We start from the raw sequence: 20,595 nt of genomic DNA on the forward strand, positions 1-20,595 counted from the left end.
AGCTAAGATCAGAAGGAAAGCAGAAAACTGGGAAACAAATTCCTTAGTTCTAGGTTCCTTAGATAAATTCTAATTCTAAGTTCCTTAGATAAAGTCTCATATCTCAAATCTATAAAGAACTTTATCAAATCGAAGAATGTGTGTCATTCCTTAATTGATAAATGGTCAAAGGATATGAACAGGCAGTCTTCTAATAAAGAAATCAAAACAATTTATAGTCATATGAAAAAATGCTCTAAGTCATTAATGATTAGAGAAACGCAAATTAAAAGAACCTTGAGATATCATTTTACACCTATCTGACTGGCTAAAATAACTGAAGGAGAAAGTGACAAATGCTGGAGGGGATAGGGAAAAATTTGGGACCTTAATTCATTATTGGTAGATTTGTGAGATGATCCAACCATTTTGGAGAAAGATTTGGAATTATGCCCAAAGAGTTATTAAACTGCCTATTGACTCAGCAATACCACTATTAGGTCTGTTTCCGAAGATAATTGGAGAAAATGGAAAAGAACCTACATGTTCTAAAATATTTATAGCTCTCTTTGTGAAAAGAGCTCTCAGTGTGGTGGCAAAGAACTAGAAATTGCAGGGGTTCCTGTCAATTGGGGAATGGCTAACCAAATTGTGGTATATGTTCATGATCGAATATTACTTTGTTGTAAGACATGATGAGCTCAATGATTTTAGAAAAGCATGGAAAGACCTCCATGACATAATGAAGAGTGAAATGAGCAGAACCAGGAGAACATTTGTACACAGTTAACAGCAATACTGCTTTAAGAACAACTTAGAATAACCATGTCATTCGACTATTATAAAAACCCAAATTAACCACAAAGATCCCAAAAAGGAAGATGCTGTTTGAATCCAGAAAAAGAACTGAAATATATGTGTATATATATGCAAACACACACACACACACACACACACACACACACACACACACACACACAGAGATTTGTTTTTAATGGTAGCCATATTAAAGCTTGGGGAGGGAGGAAGGGGAAAAAGAAAGTTACATGATAACTTTGTTGTATATCTGAAAGGAAAAGCAAGTTGTACATAATGGATCTGCAATTTCAGGTGCAATCCTGTTTTTCTATCCCACTTTGCTATGGAAATTCTTGTTTTATTTCTTAAGTTCAGAATAAAATAAATTAATCAAAAAAAAAAAAGAAAAAAGTTGAAGTAAACTTGAACTAAAAGCAAATAAACCCAAACACTTCCTCTCCTCGAATACACACACACACACACACACATTGACAAGCCTTCATGGCTTTTCTGTAACAGGCTCTAAACAAGTGACTGCTTCAGGAGTTCTTCTTATCCTATTCTAGGGACTGTCAGATACTATTTCCTGAAAAAAAGCTATGTTGTACACATGCCTAATAATATTCTTCTAAGACCTTAAGAACATTTACAATTTAGTATCGATTATCAAAAGGTACTATACTGACTGGGCATTCTTCCTTTGGAGCTGTGATCTTGGGAGTTTTGAGTCAGATTCAGTTCTTCCACTTTACATGTACAGGAAAAATGATATTTAACTACGCACTTAAGAGTGCCAAAAACATACTAGATTTGAGTGCTGGGGTTTTTTGACACCACTTTAGGGAAAAATGATTCACAAAATTCCAATTTTGTGAAGCTAAACCAGAATATACATTCTAATTAGTCAATAAAGGTAAAGAATCTTCCTAATCTATTATTCATTCTGACTTTCTGAACTCAGCTAAGATAAACCTACTTCTATGGACTACAGAAAACTGTCATAAAGATTAAATGAAACACTATATCATAGTTTTGAGCCTAAATACAACTTAGTGATAATATCTAACAATAATAATTCAATAATTTAAGGTCTACCCCCGACCATACCACACATACAGTCCTAGGCCATGCTACTATGCAGCTGCACACACCCTCTTCCTCACAGTCCTGTCAGTAATCAAATTAATAGTATCGCTGCTTTCGGAATGGGAATGTCAAATGACTAACCTATGGCTCAACTCATCATTCCTGTGACTTCCCAGACAAAAATAACTTCCCTTGGCCACCACTCCCCTATATATGTTGTCCCCCTCCCTCGCTAGAATGTATGTTCCTTAAGGGCAGGGACTATCTGACTGTGTCTGGCACATAGTGGGCAACTGATAGATACTTTTATTTACTTATTATTTCTAAGCAAAATACAAATAAATTATGGAAAAAGAAACTACTCTATGTAGTCTTTTAAAGTAATTTCTTTTACCAGTTCACTTATAATCCATCCAATTTAATTTTCAAGTTAGTCATCCAGAAACAGCTCATGGAAATAAGCTAACATGAGACAAAATACAGTTATAGTAAGCTGCCTAAAGGGGAAAATATTATAGCAGCTTTTCCAAAACATTCTTAAAGGGAAAATGTAAGGAAGATAAAGTGGGGGTGATAGAACATAAAAAGTAATAAACACTTGTATATTCATATTTCCTTGATTTTATTGTCAAGATCACTCTTCCCTCAGTTTCCTTTTTCTTACATCAACTCAATCCCTGATTCCTGGTTTCCCACCAAATCCTCTCCGTCCTCCATTCAATTTCATCAAATAAGCTGTATAAAAAGAATTAACCACTAATATGTTTTGGGTCTTTTTCAGCTTCTTTGATTTAAAAAAATTAAATTCCAAAAGGGAACACAGAAAACTAGGGCATGGTCAAGAGCTACAACCTACAATTTTCACATCCTTTATTGAGTTATGAAGCAATGAGCAAATCTTAATCTCTCTTCCAAGTTATAGAAATTATAGCAAAGAAAGGCACTAGTATTTCCACTTGTGCTGAAGTTTATTATAGTTATTTCAGTGAACTCAGACAAAGATGAATAAATAATGCCATCTAACATTTCATCATTCTACCAAATACTATCATGTCCTTCTACTATAGGCTATGGTTGTTAGCAAGTACAAATTAGATAGAAATGGAAATGGGAATGGGGAGTAGGGGGCTATCATACAGAAACTAGTATGAGAATGAGAATCATTGTCATAAAATTACTGAACATTTATTCATATGTATTTAGAACAAAATGAATTAATTTTAAAAGGAATAAAAATTGTGCATTCATAAACATGGCACCAGCTGATTGTGATTGCAAAATCTGAAAATTTATACCTTCCCACGATATAAAGAACTAGGTCACAGTAATGGGATTTAATTGAGGCAAGTCACATGAAATAATTCAAGTGTGCCCCACTTTTTAGATCAGAGCAATCACAACATGGTCTATTATGTTTCTACTTATCCAGCATTAGGGCATATAGAGCCATCCTCCTCCCCTCCCCCCACTGAGTGCTGATGAGTTATGCTGAACCACCTGATCCTTCTTGTGACCAACGGCATATGTGTTCAAGATGACTAGTAGAGCAAGACAACTTGAGATTGGAGTAGCGGAACACAATTAGTCTTTATGTAAAAATACACAATAAAGGAAAAGGGCCCACGTCCTTGGCCTCATGGATAATATGCTTTAATCAGTTAAGCTAACCATCCCAGCCATAACACAAACATTTAGTATCACTGTATCAATGTTTTACTACCACCCTGAATACTAAATCTTCTTGCAATCTCACACAATTTAATTTGATCTGATTTCTACCTTTAACATCGAGTTATTTATAAAAGAGAAAGCAAAAGACAGTGTCATTGAAATACACTCACAAACATTCAACCATAACTTAGAACCAGGGGTGGGAGTGGGAGTGGGGGTCCTATGGGCTATCTACTCTTTTTTTCTTTTGCCTTTTTTTGGGGGAGGGGGGTGAGGCAGTCGGGGTTAAGTGACTTGCCCAAAGTCACACAGCTAGTGTCATGTGTCTGAGGTCAAATTTGAATTCAGGCCCTCCTGACTCCAAGGCCAGAGCTCTATCCACTGCGCCATCTAGCTGTTCCTACTCTTTACTTTCTTAAAAAGTAGAGATGGTGGGGTTGGATAGAGAATGATGACAATGCTTGAAAATGATATAAGCAAGGAGCTTAACATTAGGCTTCTTTCATCATCTCTTTCTTACCAAGGAAATATTCTCAGGTCACAGCAGAGCAGCTAGAACCAACATTTGGGGACACTTGAGCTTGATGGTTAGGGTGTCTATCTGCTGCCTAAATAAAGCTCTCTTCTGAGAAATAAGAGGGCATTTTTCAAAAGGCTAAAAGGAGTTTTTATATCTTTTAGAAGTAGCAAGCTGCTGTGGCTCCCCAAACTGCATATTTGATCAACTTATAATGTATAGCAAAAATATTTTTGAACTTGGGCAAAGAATTATGGAGATTTTTATGCCCTACATTAAGTTTCAGTGTTTCTAGAAAGCACATTTTAAAAATGTCACAAACAACCTAATTGAAGCTAAAATTATCTTAAACCATAACCAAATACATTCAACACCACCTTAAAATCAGCCTACAAAATCAAACATTAAAGTAACATATACACAAAAGTGAGATGAAAGCTTAACTTTTCAGTTAACTTTAGCTGCACCACTTTTTGTTTTTAGGAAGAGCCTTTGGCATTTAATGTCACTAAAGCACATTGTACATCAAAGAAATGTAGAAGAGAAAACAGTTATTTTGACCCATAAGTAAAAACAGTATGTGCAATACTTAAGTAGTTAGAATATTAACTATTTCTGGTAGTTTTAGTTGTTCAACAAGACCCATGAAAATTGATTTTTACCCAAATTACTTCTCAAACCAATTTATATTTCTCTTATTCCCTTATTCCCTACTTCAAAAGTTAAACTCTCAACATCAAAACTCTGATATGAAAATATAAAACTATATCATTGGCAATACAAAAATAACTTCTCCTTACAGGAGAAAAATTAGCATTTAATTATCCTTCATAAACTTGAATTCTCTCAGGAAATATCTAATTAGACTTCAAAGATCAACTTTGTCTGTTGTAGGCACTCCTAAGGCAGATCAAAACCTTCCCTACCCTCTCCACTTCACAGAAGACTTTCATAAATCACTTGGCTCCAAAAAGTTATTACCTGTAACCTATTCTCTGGTGATTAATTTAGTTTATAATTGTTAGTAAATGAGTATTATGCAAATGGACACCTGCAAAATTATAGTTCCCTGAATTATCAGGAATTGTGTGCATTTTTTAAGCTTAGAAGGCCATAAAATTTTTTCACCATTCACAAAAGGATCTTCAGAATAGTCCTAGGATATAGGTGGCAAAAGTATTGTTAGAAGTTAGAGAGCAGGGGGAGGAGAACAATGAGCTATTACGAGGCAAAGAAGCATGTAAGTATGGGGACAGGGACAGGAACTGGACCTGTGGTTTCACTGATATGGGGAACTCCGAGATAAGGAAATTCCCTCTACCACTGCAGGCTGGCATTGTCCCTGCAATTTATTGGCAAAGGAGAGAGTTGCCCAGAACACTGAGAGATTAAGTGACTTGCCAGTGTCATGAAGTCAGCATGGCAAAGGTGGGCCTTTCTTGCTCTGAGGCCAGGTCTCTATCCACTATATAATACAAATATAATGGTAATTTGTAGTACAAAGAAAGTGAAGTGTATTGTCCTAGAGGTACTATTAGTAAAAAAAGGAAAACTAGCTGGGGTATGAGGAACTATGCAGGTAGAACTGGAAAAGGATAACATGATATTCAAACAAAATAAGGCACCTGTTACAACTTAACATGAAGCAGCTAGGTGGTGCAGTGGATACAGCATGGACCTGGAGTCAGGAAGACTTAAATCTTAATGAGTTCAAATTTGGTCTCAGACACTTACTAGATGTATGACTCAGGGCAAGTCAAATTAACCCTCCGTTCCTTCATCTGTAAAATGATCTAGACAAAGAAATGGCAAACCACTACAGTATCTTTGCCAAGAAAACCTCAAATGGAATCATGAAGAGTTAAACACAAATGAAACAACTAAACAGCAATACAACACTGCTGAGTATGACAATTTCTAGAACACTGCCAAATTAGCTGTGGAACAATTGAGCACTAGGCAATCATGAATAAACTACTTGGTATCCTAAGATCCACTAGAGAAATATGGTTTAGGCCAGAGATCTTATTCAATTCTACAACAGCTTATCCACTGGGCCTGTTCTGATTAAAATCTCCATCCTAGCATGGTCTTGAGGACCCCACAAACCTGCCTGGGGTCGGGATAGAGGAAACATCACATTCCAAAAGTCCTAATCCCATGTGGTTAAGATCACCATAAAAGTCTTTGTTTCTTAAATATTTACAAGGCTACTATTTTGTAGTGGCATACTCATGTAGTAGTCTGTATAGTACTGTCCTTAAGGATGATAAATGATCAACCACCACAGCCACTTAAAGTTAATTTACTGTTTTAGTAAGCCAAAAACAGCTAACAGCATATTTTCTGATTCAGTGAAGGTACATTAAGAACTGATTTCATATCCCAATAACTACAAGTGATTTTTTTGTCCTCAAGAATACTGCAGATATTTAGAATAATTATTATATATCCATTTTCTTTTAAGTGATGCACGGCAAGATATACCTCCCTGAATAGCCAGTACATGTAAAATTTCGGAAAAAATAAAACCTTGAAAACCCTAGCAGAAGCTATTCAAGACTAAATTTATTTCTGTATAATTCATAAGCAGTACAAAGTAAAGAAACCCTCTTTGCAAAACAAGGATTTTAGTAGTAAAATAGAAATTGAGGTTAAAATTTTAGAGTTAACATTGTGAAGATGGTAGTTAGTAAAAAAAAAATTGATCAATTTATAGTAATTGATCTATTTAATAAATCAATGAAAAAAACAGACTAGCATTTAAAATTTTGAAACTAATTGGTTCTGGAAAACCACCTCTGCAGGTACTGGCAGCCACCCACTAAAGCCACAATCTAGTAACTTTTCCTCAAATACAGATGTCTTTCCTTCTACATGACAGATAAGAAATCTCTCTTCTGTTGAAAGAGACCTCAACTGAAATTAGAAAGCACACATAATATAGCATTACACAGAACCTCAGCTTTACTTCAAGGATACAGAATGAAGCTGTGACTTCACTGATGCTCCCAGTGAGCTAAATTCCTCTACCTCTAGGTACCTCTAGATCAGTACCTTCTTTGCAACTGACAATATCAGCACATTTGCCTAGAATGCCGAGTGGTTAAATGACTTGCCCAGGGTGCCAGTATTTTATGTCAGAAATGGACCTAGTATTTATGATCAGAAATCTGACTTTGAGGCCAGCTCTCGATTCATTACGCCACTGAGTTTCTTTACTCCATAGTAAGGTCAAGTATCTGCAAGTTGGCCAGCACCATCAGTTATTTGTACATCACAAACACTAGCAAACTGATGTGTATATTAGAGACTTAAAAGTTTACAATTCCCTTGATTAACAATGGGGTATTATTGCCATCCTATCAAATCCTAAGAACTAGTGAACTTCATATGCTGGTAGACTCTTTACCCCATAGGGCACTAGTAGATATGAGATTTTCAGAAGAATTAAATTCTATCCAGATGATCACTGGATGACGGGAAAACCAAACTTCCATTTTCGTAGCTTTAATTTTTACCAATATCACAGAAGGATGCAAACTGAACTGCTTCCACGCAAAGACAGTCATTATTATAGCTGCAGTAGGCTTTGCACTACTCCCTGACAACCAAGAAATTTTGCATCTGTAGTTACAGAAAAGGTAAAGGCTTTCCAAAGGAATAACTGACTCTATTGCCAGAACAATCCAAGTGAATAATCTTTATTAGGCACTTCTTAAGTGATCTTCATTAGGTGCTTTCTACAAAAACATAGCGAATTATTTGCAGAAATATCATGACCTTCAGAATAAGTTTATGTCAGATGATGGCTTTTTCCAAAATTACAACATAAAAAACATAAGTCTACTGTTCTTTAAGTACCTAGCAGATGTCTTTGGTAAACTCTGAAGAATCAGTTCCTCAATCTTTTACAGGAAAAGCCACTCAGATTCTACTTAGACACAGGTCATGCATGCAACTTTATCTAAGTTATGCTGCTTGCTCATGTTACTAAAACTACATTTACTGGAAGGGATAATGAAGCATATCTATTTAGAAACTTTTTGCAAAGATAAAAAAAAAGTATTAAAAATAAATCATGAGCCCTGGCATAAATCCAGGCACCTCCTAAGAAGGAAAATATTGTTTTAATTTCACAAGAATTGTTTCAGGCCCCTTAAAATCTATGAGACATCCCTAAACAGTTTTAGCATTGAAAAGGAACTAAGACCTCAGTTCTGGGCAAAGAAAGTAATCTAACACCTTATTTTACAAATGAGGAAACTGGGGCCTCAAGAAAGGAAGTTAGTTGCCCCAAATTCACACTGTTAAATTACTGGCAGAGATGGAACTAGAAGCCAAGCTCCCCAATTCCAAATTCGGTGTCCTTTTCATTAATTCATTCCAGTGAATATGTTTTAAAAGTGCCTCCTGACTACAGAATACTATGCTACCCGCTGAGGGAGATAAAATGAGATGGGACCCAGCTTCCCACTGTATATCAAAGAAACAAACACAAATCACTTTAATAGACAATATTACATAAGTGCATTAGAAAGGTACAAAGTGCTTCCTGAGTCCAGTTTTGGTTGTCCTTTCTACTACATCACCTTGAATACGCTTAAGACTGTACTCCTCACTGATTCATAATGTTTCTCAGACCACTGTTTTGTGAAAACAGGCTTCAGTAAGATGTTAAGGTGCATCTACTTTTTGGAGATGTGGCTAGATTTGACACGAGTAATTCAACAAATATTTTGAGTATACTATGTGCACAGCCCTGTAGCACACTGAGACCAAACCTAAAAATAACATCATAAAGTTACAGCATGATTCAGAAGTTGATAAAAAGACCAAGATGTTCCACTTCCCATGTGACAGTTAAATTCATCACAAGCCAAGTATAAATTTGCTGATGGCTTCTATGAAACAAAACAAGTAATTCCAATTTCCAGTTTCTATTGCATAGACACATCCTTTTCAAAAATCATTATCATATATTTTATATACAAATCCTTTTCAAAAATCACCATCACATATTTTTGTATCCTCCCCAGAATCTAGGACAACATATGTACCAAGGAGGTGATCAATAAGTCTGTGAATGAAAAATGAAAAATAGAAAATATAAGATTTTCTTTTTGGCACAAAAAGGGGGGGGAGAAGCTTATTATATGACATGTGTTTCCTGGGAGAATACAACTGATATTGTGCAAAAAATAAGAAGCCCTGGGTTTTAGTCTTGACTCTGCCAATACTGTGGGTAGCTAGTCACATCCTCTCTCTGGGCCTGTTTCCTGATCCATAAAATGAAGGGGTTGTACTTAAGAGAGTGGGGCTGAGGGCTTGGTTGTGCACAAACCCCAGCTTTGCTGTTGCTGACCACTGAAGAGACCATGGGCAAGTTACTTAACCTCTCTAGGTTTGAGTTTTTTCATCTGTAAAAATGAACGGCTGAACTAGAGAACCTCTAAGTCCACTTTAGCTCTAAATCTAGAATCCTAAGATCTCTCTTAGCTCTGAAAATCTAGGTAACTAAGAACCTATAAAAAACCATGACAAATTAGGATGTGAGAACACATTGTATTATGATGTTATTTTCCTCCCAGAGTAATGATCTGTATTCAGGCTATAATACTGCTACAAGGAAGCCTGCACAGATGCTGACTGGAAATCTTAAAATCTTATATTCTAAAATATATTATTTATTAAAATCAAACCAACCTCACTGAACATATCACAGTAAAGGAATTTGTGAAACCTATTTGCTGAAACTAATTAGCGTAAACTCAGAAGCAATGTAACATTACATTCATTGTAAGAAGAATGCCAGCTTATGCAAAAGGTCTATGTTTTCACAAGATAAAAATGACTCAATATACACACTTTTGTCATATATTCTGTAGCTTACAGGAGTAGTCAAAAGAAGAAAGTAAGAAAAATCTCATACACTATAGTAGAGGGGAAAGCACTTTATATATCTAAAACCTCTAATGGAAGTTTCCTGTTTCTTTATAAAGTATGCAGTAAAATAATTCAACCGCATTATTACAGGGCTTAGTAGAGGCTTCATATTAAAAAGAAAAATTCAGTTACAAGGATGAGGGGGTGGAGAATCAGGACAATGTCACAACTGAAATCGATTTTCATAATCATTGTCCTCTGAATGCTTCTAGGAGCCACTGGCAGAGCTTGCTCACTTCCAAATGTACCAAGGCATTCATTCCTATAAATATGCCAGTGATGTCAACTGAATAATGGCACTAAGTTATTCTCCCCTCCACCATATCTGCTGGTACTTCCAGTCAGCTCAAAATACTGTTGATTTTAAGTGTTTATGCCATCTTCAAAGTTAGGGACAACTAAAATTAATTCTTGTTTTGTTCTAGTTTAAATACCATTTAGAATTAATGGGTCATTGAAGATGATTAGAACCTCCTTTTCTATTCATTTCATCTTTGTTTCTTTTTTTTTAACAGAATGGCAAACATCTCACACTGTGCAGATTCTTTTCTATTTACCCCCAAAGTACTACCTCCTTGTAGACAATGTTCTTTAAACAAACAGTATCATAAAGTTTTAATATCCCATCTCACTGGATTTCCACATGCCAGATGTACATAACAGCATTAAGGAATTTTAGTGAAACACTAACATAAGGTTTCGTTAACAGTCAAATCAATCATTAGGGCAGCCAGGTGGTACAATGGATAGAGTGCTCAGCCTAAAGTCAGGAAGACTCATTTTCCTGAGTTCATATATGGCCTCAGATACATACTAACTGTGTGATCTTGGGCAAGTCACTTAACCCTGTCTGCCTCAGTTTCCTCATTCATAAAACGAGCTGGAGAAGAAATGGTAAACCATTCCAGTATCTTTGTCAAGAAAACCCCAAATGAGGTCATGAAAAGGTAGAAATAACTGAAAAATGACTGAACAACAAAAATCAGTCATTAACAGGTTTTGTTTTTTCTTTTCTTAAAGCTGGCAATCTAGGTGAACTTGTCTATAATGTGCAATAAATCTTGCCTTTAAGCCACTGGTTATTGTTTCATTAAAAAAACAAAACAAAACTGAAACAACCATTTCATTTATACCACAAAGTGTATATGGATTGTGTCTTACTGGATATCTTTTTACTAATTTTTTACTCATACAAGACCTCCTCTACCTTCCTTCACCTCATTTTCCAAGATCAACATTTCTTTTCATGCTAGTGCTCTCCTAGTCTTGCCAGCTCAATCACATTAGGTATGGACCAAAAAGCATTCCATTTTCTTAGTATGATATAATTGCTTAAATGCTAAAGAATGAATTTCAAATACTGCCCAAATATGCTACTTATCATCAAGGTAATTTTTAGTGTGAATGCTTATTGATTATTTGTGCTGTTGATCAACTTTAAAATTCCAAAGCATTGTTTACACTCTATCAAACTGAACTAGCACAGACTGTTGCTTGAACAAGCAGCCAAAGCAAGACTTCCCTGTCATATTAGTCTGAACCCAAAAAGAAATTTCTTTCTTTTTCACATTTAGTCCTTTTTTCCATTATCTGTTTTTCTTCTTTTGTAGGAAATCTGTTTATTTTATTTTTTTTGGTGAGGAATGAAAAGATACTACCAAATTCTGACAGTAAGATAATGCACTTAGCAAACTAAAAATTAACCAGACATATTTTCCAAAAGCAACATAGCATGTTAATTTTTCCAGACCCATGATATCATCAGTTTATGGAACTTCCAGTATGAAAATTTCCTCCATCAGTGTAGATAAGCATCTACCTGTAATTTGTAACCTAAAACAATTTCTGGTGCATAGTGATTTGTCTGGTGTTACACAATTATTATGCGTCAAGTCAGATTTAATCTTCCTAACTCAAAAGCCCAGCACTCTTAATATGCGAAACTGCCTCTCAGTTGTATGAATAAGAAGCATTATACAGTAAAAATATAATGCCATGAAAATCTGAGATCCCTTAATTGTTCACTAACTGTTGGCATATGCTCTTTTCTAATTTCTTGGGGAAATAATGGATTAAAATTAGTAGATATATAAAGATAGAAAATTGCCTACTCTGTTAAGATTTAAAGATCAGTTCCATCCTTTTTTTTTTGAAACATCCTATCTTTTCCTAAAATAACACTTTAAAGGCTTAGTTCTATAAGAAACAACTTAATAGTTTGCAATGGAGAAAAATTTCAAATTTTCAGGACAGTAAAAGTAAATGTTAAGGGGGGGGGGAGGACTCTATGCTTTTTTTGTTGTTGTTTTGTTTTTTTTCTAGGCAATAGGGTTAAGTGATTTGCCCAGGGTCAGACAGCTAGTAAGTGTCAAGTGTCTGAGGCCACATCTGAACTCAGGTCCTCCCGACTCAAGGGCCAGTGCTCTATCCACTGCTCCACCTAGATGCCCTGATTCCATGTTTTTTTAAGGCCACAGAATGCATCTTCAGAATTGCAGCAATGCCAAAGAGGCTAGACCATCCTATTTTAAAGCAATCATATGTAACTCTACTAGTAGAAATGTGACAAAACTTTTTGTGAGGGGCTAGAATGATTAGTCTTTAATATTTCCACTTTCCTGGGTACACAAGAACAAGCTTTTCTTCTAAGTTAGCTAGCACTACTTAAACTTCACTGATGAAAATTTGGGATTTAATGATACTATGGCCTAAGACAGGAAGGATCTAACTATAATAACAAATTCACACATTTATACAGTCATACATTTATACATGTATTTATGCATTCAATCACAAACTACAGTTACTTTTTAGAAGCAGAAGTTTTGCTCTACTTCTCCTCTAATTAAAAACATCCTCCAGAAATCTACACTAGTGGCCAATAAAATGAATTTTGTTATCTTTCGAACGTAACAGACAAGGAATCTAAATTCAACATGTTGAATATCAGAGACTACAACAGCCTGACAACATGTGAACTCAAGTCCATCAAGAGCTGATACAAAATGAATGCCCTCAAATAAAGCACTTGAAACAAATCAGAATAAAAGCCCCGGGTAACCCAAAAGTCTTTTATCAGTCACTAACAGCTTAAAGCATTTTTTAAAAAACGATTTCAAAACAGATTTTAAAACCCTTGCAGTGGAGTTTGCAATTTGGTTTTTTTGAGCTTAACTGAAGCTCAAGTCAAGATTAACTGAAAGCAAGTATTCGGGTTTCTCTCTTTACAAAAAGTGACAAAACCCTCTTTACTTTCTCTTGTGCTAAGATAATACTTTATTAATCTTCACACCCTTCTCCCCAACACGATTACATTAAATACTAAGCACACAATTTTTTTTAAGAGGAGTTGGCTACTGGTAAAACTACCTCTTTTCATATTCCTAACCTAATATTTAAAAAATAAATAAATTCCTAACAACTTAATTTATACACCACCACATCCTAAGCAGGTCATACAAGACCAGATATCTGCAGAGCTAACCAACTGTAAGATATTAAGCTTTTTTGATTTGTTTTGTAGATGTGGAACTCATCCTAATTTAGTGTGGATTAGAGGAGTTTCAATTTCCTATTACCTCTTTTATTATCCTTTTCTGGAAGGGCAATCTGTGATGTCAAAGAATGATGGCACAACTGGCCAATTCTCATAAGCTACACTTGTAGGAAAGGGTCTTATCATCTTTGAGCCAAATCTGTGAAAGTGTTTGAGGAAGGTGGTGAAAAGGGGAGGGAAAGAGAAAAGTGGTGATTTATCGTATTTCCGGGAGACAATAATAGAAAAATTACCATGGCATCCAAACCTTTTCCTGAGGGAGGTGAAACTGGGGGTGAATCAATCCCAGAAGACAAAGAATGGGTGTCTAGGAGATGGGGTCGGGGAAGATAAGATTTGAAGGAGAAGATCATTTTGTCCAGCCCGATCATTTTACAAATGAGAAACCCGAGGCCCAAGGAGGCTCTTGGTAAGGCTGTGTGTATGCCAACCTAAAGAAAAGTTAGAGGCCACACAGAACCCTATTTTACAGGAAAGGATGTGGGATATAGAAGGTTAACCTTAGGGAGAAAGGAGCGTCTTAAGAGGCTTACTAGGTCCTGGTGGGTAGAAGAGTACGCTTGCCTCCAAGAACAAAAAAAGGGGGGATGGGACGCCTGGGGAGTATTGTCAAGATCTGCTGGGGGGAGAAAAGGATGAAATCCTCACTCCAGTCGGACTTGAAGCCAGAGTCCAGGCCCAGAAAAAGCTGGGGCCTGGGGGTCAGGGAGTGAAGGGAGACCCCCGTCTGGAGTCTGTGTCCCCAGCAGCATCACCGGAGTGAAGGGAGGAGAAGATACTAAGGCCTAACCGAGACTGAGGAGCCAGTACCCCAGGGTCGGCGTTCCCGCACCTGGTAAATGGCCGCCCAGTTGCCGGCCTTGTCGATCTGGTTGAACTCCTTCTCCATCTCTAAGACGTCCTGGCCGGCGGGTGTGGCTTCTCCCTTCTTTCCCGCTGGTCCGTCTCCTCCGCCGCCGGCGCCGCCGCCCTCCACCGCCTCCTCCAGCTCTGGTGCCGCCCTCACCGCCACCTCAGTCCCTCCTTAGCCCTCAACCCCCGGGAACCGGCCGCCGCTACCGCCTCCTCAACCACCACCGTTGCCTCTTCATGTCAACCCGGCAGCCGGAAGTACGCACTGCGCCTGCCTCAGGCCCCGCCCCGGGCCGATGGCCAATCCTCGCGGGGGACTTCCGAGAGGGGCGGAGCCAAAGGGAGGTCCCGAAGGGTGGTGGGGGAACACTTCCCTTTCCAGCTCCTTGCGGCGCTTTCGTCAGGTCGCGCGAGACGCCGAGCTCCGAGTTCCCCTTCTCCTCCCCGTCCTCCCCGGGCTTCCGGCTGAGATCTGAGCGCGCGCACTGTTACCTAGGCAACCCCCTGGGGGCCACCTGGTTTTAGTTTGATCTTGGGCTCGTGCCCAAGTGCGTGGGTTTATGGATTGGATGCCAAACATGGAAGCCAAGGTTCAAGCCTTGGCACAGCCCCCTGACTCACTGGGTGACCTTGAAGTGAGTCATGTGCCCTCCCACTCTCCCAGCCTCAGTTTTCCAAGATGTAAAAAAGAGCGGCCACCAGACCCACTCCTCCAAGATCATCTATGGGAAAATTCAAAGCCCTTTCAACTATTACTAACTTCTTTTTAAAAAAAGAGAAGAGAAGCTGGGTGTAGGTTAATTAGCGTCGAATTTGGAGGGGCAAGACCCAAAAGATCTGGTTTCTAGTTCTGTCTTTGCCACAAACTAGCAGTGTGACCCTAGGTCACTTCTCTCTGGATCTCAGTTTACTTTTCTGTATAATGAAGGAGTTGGTTAGATTAGTTAATAATGGTTAACAGAGCTCTTAACATGCATTATCTGATCCTCCTGCCAACACTGTGAGGTAGATATCACAAGCATTATTCCCATCTTATAAATGAGAAATGTGAAGGTCAGAGAGAAGGCTTCCCTCCAAAAAAAAAAAAAAAAAAATTCCTAGAACTCCAGGAGCACACTAACTGGCTAAGTTCTCTCTGTGTCCCACTTCACCCCACCAATAACTTTCAGCAAAGCAAAGAGCCTTATGTAGATCTATCAGCTGTCCTTTGAGACCTGACTCTGACAATAGTAAGTCAGCTCTATGTTGTGGCAATCCAGTATTTTCTGATAGGTAATTTGGTGACAGATTAAAAAACAAACAAAAGAATGGTTTGAAAACAAGTGCTTTTCCTAGCAGTGTACTAGAGGAAAGGGTCTCAGACTGTTTATTGAGCCCTATCTCATTGATCCAGCAGTCAATGAGCCATTAACTTAAAAAAAAATAATAGATATATTCTTTGAGTTGTTGACATTCTAGAATGATGGCTGTCCACCTAGTCCTCTGGCAGTCACAGCAACATTCTACTCCCTAATAAATGCCAGCAGGATACTAGCTGTTGGCACCATGTATTCCTGGGTCCTTCTGTTCCACATACCTGAAGGTATTGTTACCTATATTTATCAAGATTCCTTCCTCTTCTTCCTCCACCCCCAACCCAAATTATTCCTGCTCTTAAATTTCAAGTTGCAAGTGAAAAAACTAAAGAATGAAGTATAGCTCTTTCCATATTGAGTAAAGCTGTAATCAGTCCTTTGGTAGGTGTCCCTGACACAGACTGCAGAAACTCGGATTTCTTTGTCTATCTGCCACGTGAGATATACTTGAGTCATAGAACAATGCTTGAAGGGACCTTAGAGATGATATAATTCACCAACCTTAATTAACAGATGAGGAAATTGAGACCTAGAGAGATAATAGATTCACAGATTCAGAGTTGAAAAGGATCTCAGAGTTCATCAAATATAATCCCCTAAATTACATCTGAGGTGACTTGCTTAAGGTCAAAGGCAGACCTGGGCTTAGAATCCAGATCTCCTCACTTCAGGGTTTTTCATTGTGCCACAATCTGATGAACATCTCTCCTAACATATAGTTTTCAGACCTTCCCTGTTTTCATGTCTCCTTGTCTCCTCTTATTCCCTGACATGGATTCTTATAAGACATTAGGCCTCATTCAACTTCTTTCCCCACCCTTAAGTTTCACACAACTGCCCCACCCAAAAAAAAAAAAAAAAAAAGATAAGCTCTAGTAGCTGATGTCTTTATCACTCACTGCTCTGAGAGAAAGGATATTGCCAAAAAGAAGAATATAGGAGTCCAGTGTGACCAAGAAGTCATTACATGTTGTCCTAAGGAGGTAAGCATGTGTTGGTGAGATGTAGACCCTGAGTGACCCTGGTCACTCTGGTAGTAATAAGGACAGAGCTGAGAATAGTAATTAGAAATAGTTATATCCCCCAATCCTCTCCTTTTCTGGAAAGGGAAATAGGGAAAGGCAGAAGTGTATTTACATAGTGGTAGAAATAATAATTGCCCCGTATCATAAATTCAGAGCCAAAAGGGATGTTAAAGGCAATTAGAATCTACAACCCCTACACCTCTATTTTACAAAGGAAGAAAATTAGCCCACATAAGTTCAACGACTTGCCCAGAGTGACACAGTGAATAAATGTCTAAGACAGAATTTGAACACAGGTCTTCCTGACTCCAAGTCCATTGATCTGTGGGCTTACTACTCTGCACTGCCTCTAAAGTTAATGGGCTCCAAGGCTCTATTTTGTATTATACTTTATATTATATATGATAATATAATTGAAGGTGGTTACTTGTAAGTGTTGCCCCAGTGCCTCATTTTCATTTTTTAAAAATTTTCTTTTAAAAAAATTGTTGCAGTGTCCCATAGTCCTCTACCTCTGCAAAGAAGGGAGGTAGGTGCATTCTCATATTTCTTCTTCAGGATTAGGTTTGGTCATTATGATTAGATAGTGTTCTTTTTATATTTCCATTTCCATTGTTGTTGTCATCACACATTGTTTTCCTGGTTCTGCTTATTTCACATTGTATCAGTTCCTATAAGTTTTCTCATGTTTTTCTGAATTCTTCATATTTACTAGTACAGTAATATTCCATTACATTCCTTTACCATAATTTGTTTAGACATTCCTCAATTGATGGGTATCTACTTTGATTCTAAGACTTTGCTATCATGAAAGGTCCTGCTATAAATAGTTGGGAGTATATTGATTCCAGTTCCCGGAAAAAATTTTAGAACATTATTTTTTAAATGGTTTGTGAGCACTTAGGGAAATGATTACTCTGAGCCAGCAAGGGTTTATTGGGCACAAGCAATGAGAGACTAACTTCATTTCCTCTTTTTGATAATGTTATTTGACTGATAGATAAATACAGTGTGTAGACAGGTATTTCTGGTTTTCAGCAAAGAATCATGGCACATTCTCTCAAAACAGGCTGTGGACAAGAGAAAAATGTGGGCTGGACAAGTTTACAGTTAAATAGAATTGAAGCTAGTTGAATGACTGGACCCAGAATACTGGTGATTAATGCATTTATGTCAAACTGGGGGGTGGTTTCTAGTGTTTCAGGGATGTTTCTTTGGACCGTTAAACATTGTTATCAATGACTTGGAAGAAGGCAAAGAGGGCATATTTATAAAAGTTGCAAATAACATAAAGAAGAGAGACATAGCTAACATATTATATGCCTGAATTGAGTTTGCAAGATATCTTTTTTTGGTCCTTCATTCTTTTTAAAAAATTTATTAATTAATTTTTAATTTTCAACGTTCACTTCCGTAAGATTTTGAGTTCCAAATTTTCTCCCCTCCCCATCTCTCCCCTCCCCTGACCCCAAGATGGCATGCAATTTGCGAGATATCTTGACAAGCTAGAATGATAGGCCAAATCTGATAAGATGAAAATTAATAGGAATAAATGAAAAAATTCCATGTTTGATTCTTAAAACAAGTCAGATGCATAAACCTTGGGTAGATAATAGTTCATGTTTTTAGTGCAATGCAAACTTAACATGAATCAACAGTTTAAAATGTGAACCAAAAGAGCTACTGTGATTTAAGTCTACATTAATAGAATCATTTGGAATGTGGGAGGTGATAGAGCTGCACATTTTACTCAGACCATGTCTGGAACACTGAGTTCAGTTCTTGATGCCACATTTTAGGAAGGCCACTGATAAGCTAGAGGATTTACAGAGTAGGTAATAAGGATGGTAAAGGGGCATGGAAACTATTCACGCATATGAGGATTGGTGAAGGAACTAGAGAGTTTTAAAATGTGGAAGAAAAGACTTTGGGTTATCTGGGACATGATAATTATTTTCAGTTTAAAAAAAACATTTAAGTGCCTTCTATACAAAAGACATTGTTTTACATGCTACAAATAGACAAACAATTAGTGCCTATGTTGTGGTTACATTTAACTGGAAGGATAAATATACGCTCGTAGGATTTTAGAGCTTAAAGAGACCTTAGATATCGGTATCCAAAGAGAAGTAAACACACACACACACACACACACACACACATGCACACAATTCAGAAGAGAACTTACTAACAAATGGGGGCATCAAAAAAGATTTTGAGTAAGAACTGCCACTTTAACAGAGCCTTACAGGGAGATTTGAAGAGGCAGAAGTTAGTTGATAGGACATGTTGAACAAATGGATCAATTTGGCTACAGTGCAGACTGTGTGGAGGGAAATTATGGAAGAATCTGGAAAGGAGGGTGGGAGGCAGATTGTGGAGGACTTTAAATGACGGGCAAAAAAATTTGCATTTTGTCTGAAAGGAACCTCAAAAATTTCTTAGTAAGAGATGGACATGGTTAAACCTTTGTTTTATGGATTAGAGGATGGATTGGAGAAGAGGAGATCCTAGAAGCAAGGAAGCCAAATAGGAGATTGTCGCGAAGAGATTAATTTTGTTCAATATAAGGAACAGCTTCCTAACAATTAGAGCCTTAAAAAAAGTAGAATAGCTTCTCTTGAGTTTATGAGTTCCTCGTTACAAAATCTTTAGGTCATTTTTCAAGGATATTGTAGAAGAGATTGATGTTTCAGGCAGGGGTTGAACTAAATGATCTCTGAGGTCCCCTTGCACTCAGTTTCCGTATTTCTTTTTTTTTCTATGATTCTTTTCATGTGCTCTTGTTTTCTTGCCAATTTTTCATGCTGCTCATTATGGAGTATTTAGCATTTTGCCTCTGAATATACAGATACAGTCCTATAGTAGTGTTAGTATTGGCAGTAGAAGTAGTAATGATAGCAGCAGCAACAGCAATGAATATTAGTAACAGTATGGACGACAGTAGTAGCAACAGCAAGAATCCTGGTAATAATTGTATTGGTAGTAGTAGGTAGTAATATTAATGGTAGTGTTAACAGTAGATTCTTGGTAGCAGCAGTATAGTTGTACTTGTAGCAGTAATGGCAATAGTAATGTTGGTATCAGTGGTCCTAATAGTAATAGTGGTATTGTTAGCAGTAGAATTGGTATCATTAGTGGTAATTGTAGTAATAGCTAGCATTTATATAGCAATTTAAATTTTGCAAAATGCTTTACATATGTTAATTTACTTGATCCTCTCAATAACCCTGAGACGTAGGGTAGTATCTTCATTAGTATTATTTCCCAGATAAGGAAACTGACGCAGACAGAAATTGAGACTTGCCCAGGGTCACACAGCTAGTAAGTTTCTAAGGCCACATTTGAACTCAGGGCACTATCTACTGTGTCACCTAATATTGGTAGATGGCATAATAGAGAGGCAGGATGATGTAGTAGATAGAGTGTTTGACTTGGAGTCAGGAAGACTTAGATTCAAAGCCTACCTTTGAAACTTACTGGATATATAACTAAGGGGCAAGTCAATTAATCTCTCTGAACCATAGTCTCCTCATTTATGAAATGGGGATAATAATACCTGTAATATCTACCTCATAGGGTTGTGAAGCTCAAATAAAGTGCTTGACAAAGGGCTATCTATATACATGTTTTCCTTATGTAGGACTATCCAGTGGTCTTACACAGTTTTAAACTATTAGAAGCTTAAACTTTTATTACTAAGCTATTAAAAACTTAAAACTGCATTAAGACTTTTGAGATGCCTTGTATAATATTATAGAATTGGGACCAATAGCAGCAGCAGTACTGTATCAGAACACCTATGACTGG

General features: G+C 37.3%; 1 protein-coding gene across 1 annotated transcript in view; it reads right to left on the reverse strand.

The window, feature by feature from the left end:
- PTPN1 (protein tyrosine phosphatase, non-receptor type 1) overlaps positions 1-14,551 on the reverse strand; it is a 76,455-nt gene extending 61,904 nt beyond the window's left edge. The window contains exon 1 of the mRNA XM_027851056.1: positions 14,386-14,551. Within this exon, the coding sequence (XP_027706857.1) occupies positions 14,386-14,442 (57 nt within the window). The 5' untranslated portion in view covers positions 14,443-14,551. The remainder of the gene's footprint in view (positions 1-14,385) is intronic.
- Positions 14,552-20,595: the final 6,044 nt, after the last annotated feature.

This window comes from Vombatus ursinus, unplaced genomic scaffold, assembly GCF_900497805.2.
Source record: "Vombatus ursinus unplaced genomic scaffold, bare-nosed wombat genome assembly UNPS02000580.1, whole genome shotgun sequence".
Taxonomy (NCBI): Eukaryota; Metazoa; Chordata; class Mammalia; order Diprotodontia; family Vombatidae; genus Vombatus; species Vombatus ursinus.